This window comes from Lithobates pipiens, unplaced genomic scaffold (assembly GCF_037356315.1).
Source record: "Lithobates pipiens isolate NorthernLeopardFrog02 unplaced genomic scaffold, aLitPip1_a1.2 Scaffold_16, whole genome shotgun sequence".
Taxonomy (NCBI): Eukaryota; Metazoa; Chordata; class Amphibia; order Anura; family Ranidae; genus Lithobates; species Lithobates pipiens.
Genome location: NW_027507748.1, coordinates 271,322,144 through 271,342,084, shown reverse-complemented (window position 1 = coordinate 271,342,084; position 19,941 = coordinate 271,322,144). Strand labels below are relative to the sequence as shown.

Below are 19,941 nucleotides of genomic sequence, written 5' to 3'. Positions count from 1 at the left end.
TTACAAATACAGCGAATGTGTCCATGTGTAACAAATGTGTTTATAAATATTACTGTGTAGCACGTTTGTTAGATATGTAGATCCCATACCTGATTCTTCCTGTAATCATCCTGAGAATGACGCAACACTCGATAGCACAATCTAAACATATACTGATATGGAGCATTTTTCTGGTCAGAAAGTTCTTCTAGTCTGAGCAGCGGACCTTCACCATTTTTGTCCTTGAATGGCGCCTTTAGGATACCAAATATCTGAAAACAGGGGGTTTTAATGCAGAAAATATAAAGAAAAATCAGCTGTTAACATTTTCTGCATTTTTTTTTTTAGCTACAGATGCTATTTAAAACCCAAACACAGCCGTTAATATAAAGTAAAACAAATTTAACATGAGATAACTCATCATCACTCAAGAAGGCAAGGAAGAACAGAAAATTTTAATAAGTAACAGTTTAAAGTAATCTAATGCATACATTTACTTCCAAAATAAAAAAAGTGAAAAAAAATTGAAAAAAATAATTTGAAATAAAAAAATAGAAAACTAGCAAACAAGTGAAGCACATCACTGATTCAAGAGTCTCCCTCTTCCTCTTAATTATTCTAACCTGCTTAAGTATGTTCTGCTCCCTCATAAGCTTCTGCCGTTCTCGGTTTGGTTTGGTGATTGTTACATCCAGCACATTTTGACCATTGTTGGGAATATCCACTACAAAGAAAACCAGATCTTCTAAAAGCTTAATGGCAAATCTACAGAGTGAAAAAGAAAAAGTCCATTAACTAGCAGTACCAAATTTTACTCAAAGAATGCTACATAAATAAGAAGTGCATACATTAAATATCATTTTTGTCAATTTTCTCATGCTATGTTCTTACTTATGCACACTTACAATAAATGCCCTTTTAAAAAAAAATATATATAATTTTCTAGCACTTTTAAGGCAGCAATATAAAATGTAAAGGAAAACAATACAAATAGTACTCTATTATAACTACACATGGCTTGGGTGCCTTGAAAGAAAGACACTGCTTTGTTCTCCCCAACATGTCATGCACAGAGGGAGGAATCAAAGTATCAGAGATGTAATATAGCAACTTCATGAGTAAACCCACAAGCAGCACAGTGGCTATGTGGCTATCACTTCCGCCTGCCAGCAATAGACTAGGGTCGTTGGTTAACCACTTCAATACAGGGCATTTATACAGCTTCCTTACCAGACCAATTTTTAGCTTTCAGCGCTCTTACACTTTGAATGACAATTACTCAGTCATGCAACACTGTACCCAAACAACATTTTTATCATTTTTTTCATACAAAAAGAGCTTTCTTTTGGTGGTATTTAATCACCACTTGTTTTTTTTTTTTTTTGCGGCATAAGTGTTATTAAATTTTGGGCCAAAATTTATACGGCTACATCTCTTTGGTAAAAATAAACCAAACTAGTGGATATTATTTAGTCTCTTTGAAAGTTATAGAGCCTACAAGCTATGGTGCAAATCATTGAAAATTGATCACATCTGATCACACCTGATGCACTGACGGCCTATCTCATTTCTTGGGGCTCTGAAATGTCAGGAAAGTACAAATACCCCCCAAATGACCCCTTTTTGAAAAGTAGACAGTCCAAGGTATTTAGTAAGAGTCATGGTGAGTTTTTTGACGTTGAACTTTTTCCCCACAATTCTTGGGAAAAAGAAGAATGTTTTTTTTTGTTTTTTACAAATAATAACATGTCATAATAACAAGTTATTTCTCACACACAGCATATGCATTCTTCCAAAAACACCCCAAAATACATTATGCAACTCTTCCCGAGTATGACGATACCAAATGTGTGGGACTTTTACTCAGGCTGGCCACACAGAGTACAAAAAGTGAGGGAGCACCGTCAGGGGTTCTAGGAGCATAAATGACGCCTCTAATTTCCTAACGACCTATTACATCTGTGAAGGCCCTGGAGCACCAGGACAGTAGAATTACCCACAAAATGACCCCATTTTGGAAAGCGAACACCCCAACGTATATTCTATGAGGCATAATGAGTCTTTTGAACAGTTAATTTTTTTCCACAAGTCTTCGGAAAACGTGGAAAGAAAATGAAAACTTTTTTTTACACAAACTGGTGAGTTTATAAGATATTTCTAACTCAAAGCATGTACATAGCAAAAATTACACCCCAAAATACATTCTGCTACTCATCCTGAGTATGGCGATACCACATGTGTGTGACTTTTACAAAGCATGTCCACATACAGAGACCCAACATGCAGGGAGCACCGTCAGGTGTTCTAGGAGCATAAATGACACCTCTAATTTCCTAATGACCTATTACATTTGTGAAGGCCCTGGAGCACCAGGACAATGGAATTACCCACGAAATGACCCCATTTTGGAAAACAAACACCACAAAGTATATTCTAGGAAGCATTATGAGTCTTTTGAGTGGTTAATTTTTTTTACACAAGTCTTCAGAAAACGTGGAAAGAAAATTTAAATCTTTTTTTTTACTCAAAGTTGTCCATTTATAAGATATTTCTAACACATAGCATGTATATAGCAAAAATTACACCCCAAAACACATTCTGCTACTCCTCCTGAGTATTGCAATACCACATGTGTGAGATTTTTACACAGCCTGGCCATATACAGAGGTCCAACATGGAAGTGGTACCTTCAGGCGTTCTAGGAGCATAAATGACACATCTCATTTCATTCCTACCTATCACATTTTTGAAGGTCCTGGAGCACCAGGAAAATGGACAATGGGGCTCTGAAATGTCAGGAAAGTACAAATACCCCCAAAATGACCCCATTTTGGAAAGCAAACACCCCAATGTGTATTCTATGAGGCATGGGCTGCAAATAGGTACTCAGGTAATCTGACGGGCTGGTGACAGGTACTCGGGTACTCCGACGGGCTGGTGACAGGTACTCGGGTACTACAACAGGCTGGTGACAGGTACTCGGGTACTCCGATGGGCTGGTGACAGATACTCGGGTACTCAGACGGGTTGGTGACAGGTACTCGGGTACTCCGACGGGCTGGTGACAGGTACTCGGGTACTCCGACGGGCTGGTGACAGGCATTCGGGTACTCAGATGAACTGTGACAGGTACTTAGATGGGATGTGACAGGTACTCAGATGGGCTGGGATAGGTACTCAGATGGGCTGGGACAGGTACTCGGGTACTCAGATGGGCTGGGACAGGTACTCGAGTACTCAGATGGGCTGGGACAGGTACTCGAGGACTCAGATGGGCTGACAGGTGCTCAGGTACTCGGATACTCAGATGGACTGTGACAGGTACTCGGGTACTCAGGTGGGCTGACAGGTACTCGGGTACTCAGATGGGCTGGGACAGGTACTCCGGTACTCAGATGGGCTGGTACAGGTACTCGGATACTCATTTGGGCTGGGACAGGTACTTGGGTACTCAGATGGGCTGGGACAGGTACTCAGGTACTCAGATGGGCTGGGACAGGTACTCAGGTACTCGGGTACTCAGATGGGCTGACAGGTACTCGGGTACTCAGATAGGCTGTGATGAGTGATGACAGGTACTTTGATGGGTGGTGACAGGTCCTTTTTATTGGGGGGGGTAATCAGTGTGATTGGTGTGTACACTGAGCGGTAACGAGATGTTACCGCAATCTCCTCCTCACACACGATCAGTGTGTGAGGAGGAGAACCCGGTAACATCTCGTTACCGCGGTTTGTTTACATTCTGTGACCGGCTGTGATTGGACACAGCCGGTCACATGGTAAAGAGCCAATTTCATTGGCTCTTTACTGCGATCGGGGGTTGGGCTGTGTCAGGGTGACAAGCCGCATCACCGATCGGCACTCTGCATGCGCCCCAGGCGCGTGCATGAGCCCTATAACGGCATAGTACATGTGACCGGCTGTGATTGGACACGGCCGGTCACATGTATCGGGGGGGGGGGGGGGGGTCGATGGGGAGGAAAATCCCATAGATCAGGGATGGGCTGTGTCCGAGGGAGACAGCTCATCCACGATCGCTGCGTTGCGGAACGGCGAAATACTGAGGCCATCATATGAGGTCCACCCAGGATGGGAGATCCCATCTGTGGCCGTCATTTGACTATGGCCCGGTATTGAAGTGGTTAAAATCTCAAACATGGCATTACCTGCACGGAGTTTGCAAGTTCTCCCTGTGCCTGTGTGGGTTTCTTCCAAGTACCCCAGTTTCCTCCCACACTTCAAAGACATGCTGGTAGGTTAATTGACTCCTGTCTAAAATGGCTCTAGTATGTGTATGTATCAATGTGAGTTATGCTGCATACACACGATCAAACAATCCGGTGCAAAAGTCCGGCAAACTCAAGTCCGCCGGACAATCCGCCCATGTGTAGCCTCCGGCGGACTTTTCTTACCCAAAAGTACGGCGGACTAAGAAAGTATTTTTGCACTCCAATCTGTCCCCCGGACTCACTTTTCGGCGGACAGTGCGGCCGTGTGTGCGCCAGTCCGCCGTACTTTTGAAATGAGCGGACTTTTCCCGCGCAGAGAAAAGTGCGCTCATTTTGAGCGCGTCTCCAGGTAGCCGGGGCCAGCGAAGGAGGCGTCGCTGGCCCCGTTACCTGGTATGGACTTAAAGGGGAACCCCTATGCCGAAAAATCGGCCTGGAGTTCCCCTTAGGTCCACATCAGACCCTTGTCCGAGCACACTACCCGGCCGGCCAGGAAAGGGGGTGGGGACGAGTGAGCGCCCCCCCCCTGAGCCGTGCCAGGCCGCGTGCCCGCAACATGGGGGGTGCCTTGGGGAAGGGGGGGCTGCGCGCCCCCCCCCCCCACCCCAAAGCACCTTGTCTCCATGTTGATGAGGACAAGGGCCTCTTCCCGACAACCCTGGCCATTGGTTGTCGGGGTCTGCGGGCGGGGGGCTTATCGGAATCTGTGAGCCCCCTTTAATAAGGGGGCCCCGGATACCGGCCCCCCTCCCTATGTGAATGAGTATGGGGTACAATGTACCCCTACCCATTCACCTGTAAAAAATAAATAAAAAAAAAACAACACACAAGGGTTAAAATAGTTTATTGCACAGCTCCGGGGGTCTTCCGTCTTCGGGGGTCTTCTCGCCGGACTCCTCCGCTATCTTCTGCTAGCTCTTTTACTGTCTCTTATTGGGTGAGGAAGTGCTGCTATGAAGTGTTTGAGCTGAAAATATCTCCATTCATTAATTTCCAGCACATCTTTCTTTATCTTTAATTATTGTAAGGTGCAAATGTTCCCCCCTTGTTATCACGTAGTTGTGCGTTTTCTTTTTTAATCCAATTACCCCCTATCAAACTTTTCCCCGGTGCAAATAAATTATTTTCCTTTAGTGCCATCAATGGTGAATTATATTTCCGTTTATTTTTCTTGTGTAGTGCGTCCCAAATTTTCAATACTATCCGTGTCAATGTGTGTGTATTTTCTCCCACTCTCCTATAATGTGGTGGTATCCATATATTCCTTCCTAATTGTGTATTAGCCATTATGTGTTCTATATTAACCCATATATTAACCCATCTTTTCTCGTTATTTAATTTAGCCCATAATATTTTTGAAAATCAGTGGAACATATTGGCTCGCACTGCTGTCAATCGCTGACCGTGAGCTGATCAGAGGGTGGGGCCAAGTCGCGGCTCTGTGTGTGAATGGACACACAGAGCCATGGCTCAGAAGTGTGCCTGCTTGGGTGCCCCCACAGCAAGCAGCTTGCAGGAGGGAGGGGCCAGAAGCTCCAGCATGGAACCTGAGAAGGGGAGGATCCAGGCTGCTCTGTGCAAAACCATTGCGCAGAACAGGTAAGTATACCATGTTTGTTATTTTAAAAAAGAGTAAAACAATGCTTTAATTGCTTTAATATCGCTTTAAATAAATCTTATCAGTATATTGCCAGCCAGGGTCTGCAGGGCTGAAATAGAGAGGGGGGCATAGTACATCTTCTCTTGGAAGGCACTTTCCTTAAGACCCCTTTCACACTGTAGCGTGGCCAGGTTAGCGGTAAAGTGCCACATTTCGGGCACTAGCGGGGCTTTTAACCCCTGCTAGCGGGCAAAAAAAAACATCCATGTTGTGGCACTGCTGAAGTGCTTTGCAGGGGCATTGGCATCACTGCTCATTAATTTCAATGGACAGAGGCGGCTTAGGAGCAGTGTATACACCGCTCCCAAATCGCCCCAACGACGTTGCTTGCAGGACTTTTACTAACGTCCTGCAAGTGCAGCGCCCCAGTGTGAAAGCACTTGGGTGGCATGAGAGGCTTTTTTCAAGTGCTTTACAGGCGCTATTTTAAGCTGTCTTTTTTACCAGGTTTGATTTAAGGTTTTAGGAGGAGGGTAGAGATAGGAATAGAGGAAAGTTTTCACTTTAATTCTTCAGAACTAAATAAAAAAATAAAAAAAAGATTTACAGAGCATACAGTCTAACCTAAAGGATAACTTATGCATATTGCCTAATGTAAAGGAACGCTCTACAGTACCCTAAAAAATGTATTCATACCTCTTGAAATTTTTCAAATTTTGTCATGTTACAACCAAAAACGTAAATGTATTTTATTGGGCTTTTATGTGATAGACCAACACAAAGTAGCACATAATTGTGAAGTGGAAGCAAAATGATAAATGGTTTTCAACATTTTTTACAAAGAAATATCTGAAAAGTGTGGCATGCATTTGTATTCAGCCCCCTTTACTCTGATACCCCTAACTAAAATCCAGTGGAACTAATTGCCTTCAGAAGTCACCTAATTAGTAAATAGGGTTAGGTTTTAAAAAAATATCCCAAGCTTTAAACATCTCACAGAGCACTGTTCAATCCATCAGCTGGAATTGGAAAGAGCATGGCACAACTGCAAACCTACCAAGACATCCACCTAAACTGACAGGCTGGGCAAGGAGAGCATTAATCAGAGAAGCCGTCAAGAGGCCCATGGTAACTCTGGAGGAGCTGCAGAGATCCACAGCTCAGGTGGGAGAATCTGTCTACATGACAACTATTAGTTGTGCACTCCACAATTCTGTCCTTTATGGAAGAGTGGCAAGAAGAAAGCCATTGTTGAAAGACAGCCATAAGAAGTCCAGTTTGCAGTTTGCCAGAAGCCATGTGGGAGACACGGCAAACACGTGCAAGCATTTACTGGCAAATTCACATTGCGGAACCGTGCTTTAACTGTGAGCCAAGCATTTTCCTCATGGCTACTGTGCAATCCCATTTACCTACATGGGAAAATTTGACAGCTGGTGCCATCTGTCAAACTCGGTCAGGTGGCAAAATGTTATCTTAAAATTACAGTGCAATGTGTGCTTACCCAAGCAAGACCATGTATCTTAAGGGAACCTAAAGCCTGGTACACACAATGAGATTATCGGATTTTTATGCTAGTCTCCATATCAAAAATTAAGAAGTTACTAAAGTTACAAAAATTCTCGTACGACAGAATAAAAATTTGGAAGTGATGTAATGTATTGCATTGTATTTGTATTGTGTTTTTGGATGAAAACTGTACTGATTAAATGAAAATTGTACTATCTGTTATCGTACGAGAAATTTTTTTGTGTTGATCCCTTCAGATAATTTCAGACGAACTGTCGTGATATTTTCGCTATTTTGTATTTCTTGGCCAATTTTATGATCATGTGTACTAGGCTTAAGGATGGAGACCTCTTCAGAGCTGAAGATTAAATCTGTGTAATATTGGTTAGTGGTAAACAAAAGTTAGTCCAATACAGTTCATGCCACCTGTCTGCAACTCTCACCCTAACTGATAATATATAAATTGTCAGAAAATGCAAGCACTGAACTTCCATTTAAATTTCATTTAAAAGAAGTCATTCTTAAGCCCATGTTCACATTAGGCCGATTTGGCATGCAATTTGACATGTCAGGAAATGACACTGTCCGGATTCGTCCCGCGCAACATCCATTTCCAATTGTAGTTCTTGTACTACTTTTGGCGACTTCGGGGGTGATTTGAATATACATCTGTGCATAAACCCGCACAGATGTCTAACAAATCGCCCCTGAAGTCGAACTGCATTGCTGGTTTGAAATAAATTTCTAACCTGCAGCAATGTCAACCTGGACTTAAAGGGAAGCCTCAAAAAAGGTTGTGTGTTAGGGTTAATATCTTTTTTTATTCTATTTATTTCCTTTTTTCCTATGTATAAATACACTTCATTTTACAAATAGTAATTAATATAGATGTAGCCACAAGTTTCAAAGAGAATTATGTGTTTTCAAAAGATATAGTACAACAGAAGCTGTTTTCTATCAGACTGGTTCTCTTTGATTGACACTTCATATAGGAACCATTTCAGGAAACAAGTCTGGAGGGGGAGTGAAAAAGACTTCTATGACTAAAAATTAAGTGGTGCGTAAATGTTAGCTTTAACTATTCAGCTCTGTCACCAATAGGCTTTTTTCAGCAAAGCAGATAAGTGCAGCCCATAAAACACATTTAAAAGAGCACTGACCTCCTCCTGCTGATAGAAAAGAACACAAAACACTCAAGTACAATATTTCATATTCATCTTACTAAAAAAAAAAAAATGTTAGTCCCCACTAAAATAATACACAATACTTTTTCTTAAAATATTTACTTTTATGGATACTTTTTTCATTTAAGCTATGATTCAAACATGCTCCACAATGACACTAGTCTGGCTCATTACCACTAATAGACTTACATAAGATTACATATTTTGCAACACTGCATGGCATGTTTTCAGAGCCATATTCCCCCAATAAAATTAGATCATGATTATTATTTCCTAGTAAAGTCTCTTCTCTCATCTGTTGCTACTGGTAAGACTGTAATTCAACACTCCACAGTATTGTCTCAGATACACATGTGGATACTACAATGAGGTCATATTTTGCATTAGCAGTCAAGTGTCAGATAGCAATGTCCTCATTACAGCTGTTCTTCCTACACTCCCCTCCGGCCAGCCAGCTTCCTCTGTTCTCAATATTATGGACAATGTGTACCAATTTAGATTCATGGACGATTTTGATGAATAAAGTGTATAGATGCTGCTGCTTTGTGTGAGAAAGAATCAAGTCCAGGATTGGAGGGTTGCCAGTTGGCACAGTGTGACCCAAAGGCTGCCTGCTGTCCACCACCACTCTACTTTCTCAAGAACCTTTTTATATTTTTCCTCAATCCACAAGATCTGGCTCATGGCCCAACGGTTGAAAGTACCGGAGAATGCTCTAATTTTTGTTGATACTGAATAAGGAAGCAGGAAAAAAATACGGCTACATACAAAGACATCTTTGTTGGAAAAAACTGCTGAAATGGACTACAGAACACTGCTACCTAAATAAAAAAAAATAATGTAAATATTGCGTGAGTGATCATAAGGAGATCAGTAATGACAAGGGATTAGAGAAAAACAGAATTTACTGTCGCTGCAAACTGGGTAGGTTCTAGTTAATCCTTGCTTTGCATGCACCTTATAAAGAATATGCATGTCTCAGACAGCAGAGATGAAGTCACTGGGGTGTGGACTATAAAGAATTTTTACCATTCATAGATGGATCAGCAGACACAATTTCATAGCAGACATGAGATATCCTGTGCATTCAACAGGACAAGACTAGAACAGAACCTCGGGGTAAGAACATTCTAATTATATCCAGCACCCTCCACATTGTCTCAGTGACCTGGATCCGACTGTACTTGTGTGCTGCAGCAATGAGCATGCTGCTCTAAAACTATGCTGGATATATGGACGCAAGTAGTAAAATGATGATCTATGCACAATAAAGCAGACTGCACTGAATTAATGGCAAAGAGCACTCAAGCTCTTATATATACACAGGGCTGTTCCCATTCTTGTTGTTATCTGTGTTTGCGTAGTAAACGGATGCTTATTGTTTTATCATAAATGTGCACAGAGCAGATAAGGGTTTGTTTAACAATTCAATAAATGGCTGTGCAAATCAGCCACTGATAAAAGGTGCTATTTATCCTACACATCCTATTACTACACTTAGTAGGAAGAGGTAGGAAAGAGCCCACCAATACACTTTTGTTATGACAGTGCTCAGCCCTTTAACACTTAACCTTCCAAATAGTATTTTAGAAACAGCATCCATGCAACAGTGAGCGTCAACAACGCTGCTTTTGGTCAGAATCGATTATTATTCTGCCCAATGAAATGAATTAAGGCCAAAAGGCTTGATGCCCCTAAATGCATCCAAATGCATTTACACGCGTCAATCGTTTTTATTGCTAAAACATTGCAGCCCAGAGGAAAGGCATTTCAGGAGAGCTGAGCAAATGCCCTGTGTGCATGGGGCCTAAAGTTACAAGGTATTATTGACTGTGAATTACCAAAGTTATAACAATACAGACCAAATTTTATATAATCATTTATTTAGCCTGCTTGATCCTGCAGAAAGGTATATCGCCTGAATTTGTCTACAGTGTCTTTGGACAATGACATATAGCAAAGATGACATTTCTAGCTGTGACCCCTAGCCTGGGTATATGTCTACATTTAAATGTTAATTCATGTCTTTGAATTGCATCTAAGCTACAGTCCAGTTGGTTCACATATTAAAACAAGCACGCATGTATCCTTTTATGCAAGGTCACAATGAAATTCAATTTACAGAAGATAATAACTACAGATGGGAAAGCTAAATAATACTAATTATTGGTATGCTGCAGAAAGATTAAACCAATAATCTTTTCCCCTCCATTTACATTAATTTATGTTCTTAGACTTTCGCTTAACAGATCCAGTTCCACAAGGCTGTCACACATTTTGCTACCATTATTTATGAACAGTAAAAACCTAAAATTGCAAAGCTATACATCAGTAATCCTGACTATTGTTTTGTAAGTCATCTGAAGTTATTCTAATAGATCATATACAATGGTGGAAATATTAGAAATGGAATAAAAGATGGGCCGTGATTAACTAACATGATTTGTTTTTATGGGGAAGTAAGGTTCAAATATGGATGATAAACATGCTGCTGACTTAATGTGTTTGGATTCTGCAAAGGCATTTGATATTATTCCTCATAACAAACTACTACAGAAAATGCAGATGGCAAGGAAGATTCAGATGGGTAAAAACCGGTTAAATGACAGAAGCAAAAGATGATTGTACAAGAATTGGCTGAAGCTAGAAAAGGTGGATGACAAATCAGTACTGAGCCCTATTTTTTACACCTTTTTATTAATGATCTACTGAAAGAGAATATAATGTTTCCAGTTTTGCTATGAGACACAAAATAAAGTAGAAGTACTAAAACTCAGCAGAATGGTATCATTATACAAACAGATCTATAAAAAATGTCATCACGGGCAGTTGATTTGCATATGTACTTTAATGTTGAAAAATGTGAGCTTATATATCCAGGCTGTGGTAATGGCTTTACCTGCTCTGTGTTACATGGTGTATAGCTGGGCAAAAATAGAGCTGGAGACTTGGATATATTGATTAAAATTAAACTAATCAACAGCACTTAAATCCAAGCAGCAGCTCCAAAATGTCAAATTAAATCTTGGGATGCATTAAAAATGAAGATTAAAATGTGATGCTAGTGTAGGACTGCCAATGGATAAATAATTTGTAAGGTCCCATTAAAAGTATAGTTTTAGACATCACTGCAAAGAAGGAAAATTGAAGTTTAGATAGGGTTCAAAGGTGGGCAGCCTAATAGAAAGATAGTGTGAATTAGCCCTTAGGGAAATTCTCTATGTGCAGTGATAAATGTTTTACTGCATTGTAAAATGTCTGTCAAGGCAAGGACAAAAAGGAAACAATTGTTTCTTATGCATTCCATTCACACTGCAAATAGGCTAAAGCCGCGTACACACGTAGCGGTATGTCCGACGTACTTAGTCTGGCGGACTTCCGCCAGACTGTTTGTCGGACTTTCTGAATGGGCTACTTGCCCACACACGGCACTTTTTCAGCGGACTAATACGGCGTACTAAGTCCGCCGTACTATCCGCCCTACTTTTGAAATGAACGGACTCGCCCACACACGCGGAGGAAAGTCCGCTCATTTCGAGCGCGTCTCCAGGTAGGCGGGGCCCGCGAAGGAGACGTCGCTGGCCCCGCCGCCTGGTATGGACTTAAAGGGGAACCCCCAACGTCGAAAAAAATCGGCGTGGGGGTCCCCCCCAAGTCCACAACAGACCCTTGTCCGAGCACGCTACCCGGCCGGCCAGGGAAGGGGGGGCGAGTGAGCGCCCCCACCCCTCCCCCCTGAGCCGTACCAGGCCATGTTGCACACCAATCTTCCCACCGGACTCGCATTTCGGCGGACAATCCGGCCGTGTGTGTGCCAGTCCGCCATACTTTTGAAATGAGCGGACTTTTCCCGCCCGGAGAAAAGTCCGCCCATTTTGAGCGGGTCTCCAGGCAGGCGGGGCCCGCGAAGGAGACGTCGCTGGCCCCGCCGCCTGGTATGGACTTAAAGGGGAACCCCAACGCCGAAAAAAATCAGCGTGGGGGTCCTTCCCAAGTCCACAACAGACCCTTGTCCGAGCGCGCTACCCGGCCGGCCAGGAAAGGGGGGGGCGAGCGAGCGCCCCCCCTCCCCCCTGAGCCGTACCAGGCCGCGTGCCCTCAACATAGGGGGTGCCTTGGGGAAGGGGGGCCCTTGGGGAATTTTGCTTGCCCATGATTGTACAATGGAAGTCAGCAGAGCTCCCCCTCATTCACTAAGCTCTGAGGAAAATTTCCTTGAAAAATACAACTTCTCTTACAAAGTGAACAGCCTATTTCCCTTTAGGAAATCCAACCCTAATAACTGTAGAAAGGACAAGGTAACATATGCCAAAATGGAAAAATTTGTACAAACGATTCTTTTTTTCTGAGAATAGTTAAAGTGGTCTAACAGGTAAACCCCCTCTTAGGTTATTTTGGACATCTGCATACAGAAAAAATCTCTCCAAAGTGAGGGAAAACCCCTCTTAGCCCCTGTACACACGGTAATCCGTCGGATTTTGTCCGTCGGATCTTGTCCGAAACTGTTGCATACACACGGTCGGACTAAGTTGTCAAAAAATCCGATCATTCAGAACATGATGAGGTAATTTCGTTACGATGGGACTACGTTCAGGCTAGTAGCCAATAGCTTTGATGTAGGAATTTGATCTGAGCATGCATGGCACTTGGTCCCATCAAAATTCTCTACACATGATCAGAGTATGTCCGATCGAACCAGTTGGTCGGGAAATATTTCCAACAAGTTGGAAAATTGGGTCCAACGGATATTCCGACGGAATCAGTCCAATGCATACCACACACAGTCGGATTATGCGACAACACGGTCCGATAGGACACATTCCGACGGATTCTCCGACCGTGTGTACAAGGGCTTAGACAGCATTTATCAGAACAAATGTCCCCAGTGGAAGAATTCTCTCAGCTTCCTCAACATTTTGGACTTTCCCTTATTTTTGTTCTGGGTAACAATGATCACTAGGACATACAGAGAAAGTGAATCTCCTTAGCAGGGACACAGACAGCAATATAAACCTGACAGGGGTTGTAAGCTCCCACCACTCTATCCAAAACTAAAAAATACACTTTATATAGTAGGATATGCCACAATTAGGCTCATTTCACACAGAGACTGGGCGAGCTGGCGGTAAAGCAGCGCTATATTTAGTGGCGCTTTACTGTCGTTTTAGCAGTGCATTTCGGCTGCTCTTGGGGCAGTTTTAACCCCCGCTAGTGGCCGAAAAGTTAAAACCGCCCGCAAAGTGCTGCTGCAGCAGGGCTTTGCAAGCGGGGTTGGAGCGCTGCCCCATTGTTTTCAATGGGAAGGGGCGCTTTAGGAGCAGTAAATACACCGCTCCTACAGCGCTCTAAAGATGTGGCTTGCAGGACATTTTTCAGCGCCTGCAAAGCGCCCCAGTGTGAAAGGGGCCTTAAAGTAGATGTGGTAGGATTAATAATATATAAAAAAGAACCAACCAGAAGTTATATTACAGATGGAGTTTTGTGGGCTCAGTAAGCCCCTGACTATATAGGCTGAAAACTCCAACAGCAAGATTTTCCTGCCTTAAGGCAAATCTAAATCCAAAAACACAAAAATTTTATAATGCAGCTTATCAATCCTTAGATGTTGAGGTTGCAATGGTTTTCTATTTTTAGTCTTTTTCACATATTTTCACCTGGTGACACGTTTCCTGTCCTAGGATGGCTCCTCTATCTACAGTGCCTTGCGAAAGTATTCAGCCCCCTTGAACTTTTCAACCTTTTGCCACATTTCAAGCTTCAAACATAAAGATATAACATTTTTATTTTTTGTGAAGAATTACCAACAAGTGGGACACAATTGTGAAGTGGAACGAAATCTATTGGATTTTTGAAACTTTTTTAACTAATAAAAAAATGAAAAGTGGGGCGTGCAAAATTATTCGGCCCCCTTGCGTTAATACTTTGTAGAGCCACCTTTTGCTGCGATTACAGCTGCAAGTCGCTTGGGGTATGTCTCTATCAGTTTTGCACATTGAGACACTGAAAATCTTGCCCATTCTTCCTTGCAAAACAGCTCAAGCTCAGTGAGGTTGGATGGAGAGCGTTTGTGAACAGCAGTTTTCAGCTCTTTCCACAGATTCTCGATTGGATTCAGGTCTGGACTTTCACTTGGCCATTCTAACACCTGGATACATTTATTTGTGAACCATTCCTTTGTAGATTTTGCTGTATGTTTGGGATCATTGTCTTGTTGGAAGATAAATCTCCATCCCAGTTTCAGGTCTTTTGCAGACTCCAACAGGTTTTCATCCAGAATGGTCCTGTATTTGGCTGCATCCATCTTCCCCTCAATTTTAACCATCTTCCCTGTCCCTGCTGAAGAAAAGCAGGCCCAAACCATGATGCTGCCACCACCATGTTTGACAGTGGGGATGGTGTGTTGAGAGTGATGAGCTGTGTTGCTTTTACGCCAAACATATCGTTTTGCATTGTGGGCAAAAAGTTCGATTTTGGTTTCATCTGACCAGAGCACCTTCTTCCACATGTTTGGTGTGTCTCCCAGGTGGCTTGTGGCAAACTTTAGACAAGACTTTTTATGGATATCTTCCATAAAGGCCAGATTTGTGCAGTGTACGACTGGATTGTTGTCCTATGGACAGACTCTCCCACCTCAGCTGTAGTTCTCTGCAGTTCATCCAGAGTGATCATGGGCCTCTTGGCTGCATCTCTGATCAGTCTTCTCCTTGTCTGAGCTGAAAGTTTAGAGGGACGGCCAGGTCTTGGTAGATTTGCAGTGGTCTGATACTCCTTCCATTTCAAAATAATCGCTTGCACAGTGCTCCTTGGGATGTTTAAAGCTTGGGAAATCTTTTTGTATCCAAATCCAGCTTTAAACTTCTCCACAACAGTATTACGGACCTGCCTGGTGTGTTCCTTGGTCTTCATGATGCTCTCAGCTCTTTCAACAGAACCCTGAGACTATCACAGGGCAGGTGCATTTATACAGACTTGATTACACACAGGTGGATTCTATTTATCACCATCAGTCATTTAGGACAACATTGGATCATTCAGAGATCCTCGCTGAACTTCTGGAGTGAGTTTGCTGCACTGAAAGTAAAGGGGCCGAATAATTTTGCCATTATTAGAGGAGCAACAGAGAAACCCTTGGACAGCAGCATTGTCTGGGGTGGGTAGTGTTAAGCTGGCTATACACTAGTAGAATTTTGTTCAAAAACATCTGTTTTCAGAAAAATCTTTTCGTTTTCTAATCGTTTAAGGGGTCAAATCAACATTTGTTTTCAACCATGTTGACTAGAAAATTCAAAGGAGCAGAATAAAATTAATTCGTTAAGAAAAAAAAAATTAACAGTGTAGGTGGCTTTTATTCTGCAAATTACATTTCGAATTACAATTCCAAAATCCAATGTTAAAAGCAAACTAACTTTTTAAGTACTTTCAAATGACATTCATAAAGTTTCTGCAAGTAATATCAAATGTAGAAGATTTTCCAAAAACATTCATATGAAAATCTAAGTTTGGCCATTATTAGATGGGCTAGAAGATTTACATGAACTTTAAAAAACAAACTACTTAAAGCTTAAGCCTGGTGCACACGATGAAATTATCGGATGAATGATTATACCCCTTTTTTTTTAACTACTAGTCTCTATATCGGAAATTAAGAGGTTTCTAAAGTTACAAAAATTCTCGTACGGCAGAATAAAAATTGGGAAGTAATTCAATGTACTATATTGTATTTTCTGACAAAAAACATACTGATTAAAAGAAAATCGTATGATCTGGTATTGTACCAGTAAAAGTGTTGTGTTCGTCCCTTTGGATAATTTTGGACTAACTGTCGTGATCAGCTGTGTACTAACAAAAGTGGTATTTTTCATCCAATTATCTGTTCCTGTGTGCTAGGCTTTAAAGCTAGCCATACATGGGTCAGTTTTCTTTGTTCAACCAGCAGGTTGAATGAAAAAATCTGACCCAATTTCCCCATTCATACATTCAATATGGATGCAGGAATCCTCCCTGCTGTGTCATGACAGCAGGAAGACTCCACCACTGTCAGAATACACAGATCAGTGCTGCAGTCTATAGCTTGCAGGACTGATTGACTTTTGTTCAACCACCCTGTTGGTGCTTTCTCACTCAGTCGTTACAGCAACTTCTGTTCAACCACAGTGGCCATACATAAATTGGAATTTGACTGGTTCCTGCAGAACCAGACACATTTCTATCCATGTATGGCCAGGTTAACTCCAGCTAACACTTTTTAAAGCAGTTGTAAACCTTGCTTGTAAATGTTTACCTACAGGTAAGCCTATACTAATGAAGCAGTAAATTATTTGCCATTAGCCTGACCCACCACCAAAACTAAAATAAAAAAATAATAAAATACATCCTCCTATTCCTGGCATTTGTAGTAATACCATAAACAATATGTGTATTGTTGTTACCTGTATTAAGGTCATGAAAAAATAGTGCATATATTCGTTTTTGTTCTAATAACATACTAATATTGACACTAAACTAAGACTTCTGACCCAGACCCTTGACACTATCCTAGATCAAGCCTTTATCCCCTGATCTAGCTATTTAATCTGTATTTAAATTGTTATACACATACCTTTTTTACATGTGCCCCTCCCCCAAGCTAGTAGAAAAAGATACTTTATCTTCTTCTCCATTCAGAGAAAAAACTGTAGAACGGGTGGGTTTTACTGAGATTGGGAGCAGGGGCTCCCGAGCTGTGACAACTGTGTACTATGAGTGCACTAAGGAGGTTTATTTCCCATTTGCTTCTGAACAGGTAGATTTTGCATTTTTTCCCAGGACACGTAAGGCCTCATGCACACAGGTCCCTTTTCCTAAAGCTTTTAGGAGCATCAGACATTTATTTACGGCTTAAAAGTGCCTCTCCGTGGGGCGCATGCGCGGCGCGGTGAGGAGAGGACGCATGGAGTGAGAGCTCCGTGAACCCGTGAGAGATCTATCACTCCCCGAGGGGATTTCAGCCTGCATTTTCGATCGGTTACAGCCTACACCCCTTGGGGAATCAGAGGTGCATGCCGACACGTAAAGCTCACCGTGGGAAAACTACTCAGAAGTCCCTGACTACTTACCTTCTCCGGACGAGGGAACAGAGCGGGATGTCGCAAAATGGCGCCCAGCCTCCGCAGGCTTCGGCAGTCACGCCAGGCCCAAGTCTCCCTCCGGCGTCCACCGCACCATCCAGTGAGTACGCTGTACACCTCACCAAGGCAGAGCTAGATGCTAGCCTCACTGCCATGTACGAAAAGCTGGCTAATAAGTTCCAAGTGGAACTTCATAAATCTACTAACACTCTGACACAGGAGTTGGCAGCGCTGGGAGGGAGGACGGACTTATTGGAAGCCAAACATGATGAACTGCACCTTGCATATTCGGATCTACGCAGAGATTATGACTCCATCTCAGATACTGTTACTCAGCTGCAGGCCAATCTCGAAGATTTGGACAACAGAAACAGGCGCAACAACCTCAGGGTGAGAGGGGTTCCGGAACAGATAACGGATCTGCTTCCTTCCATTAAGAGGCTTTTTATGTCACTTTTACCGGACTCCCCGGAAACCGCATTTGCCTGTGACAGGATTCACAGGGCTTTGAGGCCCAAACCCCCTGAGGATAAGCCGCCTAGAGACATTGTATTATGCCTTAAGGACTTTCTCATCAAGGAGGAAATTCTGCGTGCATCCCGCAATACCCCTAATATTCAGCTAGATGGAGTGAGAATTCAAATCTTCCCTGACCTGTCCCCAGCAACTTTGGAAAAGAGAAGGAATCTTAAGGAGGTCACAGCGGCTCTGCAAACGGCGAGAATCAGGTACCGCTGGGGGTTTCCTTTCAAATTGCAAGTCCCTCACAATGGAACAACCCATACGGTCACCACTTTGCAAGGCGGCAAGGAGTTACTTATCAAACTCGGCCTGCTGGCTCCAGAGCAACCTCAGAGGCTTCCTTCTACCCCTCGTCCTTCGCCCATTTGGGCTACCCCGTCTCCACAGCGGGACCGCAGACGACAGCGTCAAGAGCTCCGAGACTTGCAAATGTGATCACCTTTGAAGATCGTCCGGATTAGTGAGCTCCCTCTTCTGAGAATTTTTTGTAGCGCTACCAGTTATGCTACCGGTTTTCCCCGGTTTTCATGAAGATTTTTAGTTTTCTTTTTTTTCGTATTCCCGTTTTGATATATGCTTCGATCACCCCTGTTTTATTTTTCTGTTGAATGGTTGGCGCCTTTTTCACCAGAACTACTCTCACTGCTCGCGCTTAGGTGTCCCCCTGCTCTTTCTATTTAGTGCCTGGTGACCCCGGTCTTTACTGCCATCAAGATTCGGGCTCCGGATTTTGGATCCTGGGATCTGGAATCGCACTGCATTTTAGCTTGACAGTGCCTACGGAATAGAGCATTGGACTTTAGAGTCCACTTGACTGATGACTGATGTTATTTTTGTCGGGGGTATCCACAAGTTTGGTTTTGTCTTTGGTATACCCCCGAAGCCATGGTGTTTCACTAATGCTTGGTTTTTTTTTTTTCTTTTCAAATGTTTTTTTAGTTTATTGTCTTTTCTTTTACCACATGTGAATTTATCTTCAGTTTGGTATTGGGTGCCCTGCCATCCAGAAATGTACTTTAGTATACTGTTATTGTGCCTATTAATAGCGTTCTCCTTCCTCCTGTCATGGGTCTTAAAATAATCTCCCATAATGTAGAGGGCTTCAATGCTCCTCATAAGCGTAGGAAAGCATTTCGGTATTATAGACATATGGGGGGGGGATATACTGTTTCTACAAGAAACGCATTTCTCTGAAACTAATCACCCTCGTTTCTTTGACCGACATTACAGGCAACATTATTTCACCACTTTTAGCTCGAAATCTAAGGGGGTGGCTATATTTATTAGAAACTCAGTTAGGTTGGAGGTTAAACACGTCTATAAAGATCCCTATAGTAGATTTATCATCCTGCAGGGTTTGTTGAATGGTAAGGAGATCACTTTGGCTAATGTTTATGCTCCTAACACCTCGCAGGCATCTTTTTTTATTTCTTTTTTCCAGATTTTGGACAGATACCTTTCCCCCCATCTATTGTTAGGTGGCGACTTCAACTTGGTGGCACATTCTAAGCTGGATAGAAGCCGTGTGGTGAGTACTGCTAATGCCTTTCCGAGATCCCTTGTCCGTCTGCTCGGTTCCCATCAACTACTTGACACATGGCGTGCCCATAATGTGGGTGCCAGAGACTATACGTTTTATTCCCATCCTCACGACAGCTATTCCAGACTGGACTATATATTTAGCACTCCGGTACTGTTAGCTAATTCATCTAAGGCTTGTATTATCCCGTGCCCCTGGTCGGATCATCAGGCGGTGTCGTTCTCGGTAGCACATATAGGTATAGCCCCATCCCAGGCCTCGTGGCGCGTTA

The 19,941-nt window shown here is 42.7% G+C and overlaps 1 protein-coding gene across 3 annotated transcripts in view; it reads right to left on the bottom strand.

Moving 5' to 3' along the window:
* The window catches only part of ITPR3 (inositol 1,4,5-trisphosphate receptor type 3), a 406,280-nt gene that overhangs the window by 258,815 nt on the left and 127,524 nt on the right, over positions 1-19,941 (bottom strand). For all 3 annotated transcript variants that reach the window (XM_077481406.1, XM_077481407.1, XM_077481408.1), the window contains exons 14-15: positions 603-744; positions 90-251 (exon numbers count right to left, since the gene is read on the bottom strand). In XM_077481406.1, coding sequence (XP_077337532.1) covers positions 90-251; positions 603-744 — 304 coding nt within the window. The remainder of the gene's footprint in view (positions 1-89; positions 252-602; positions 745-19,941) is intronic.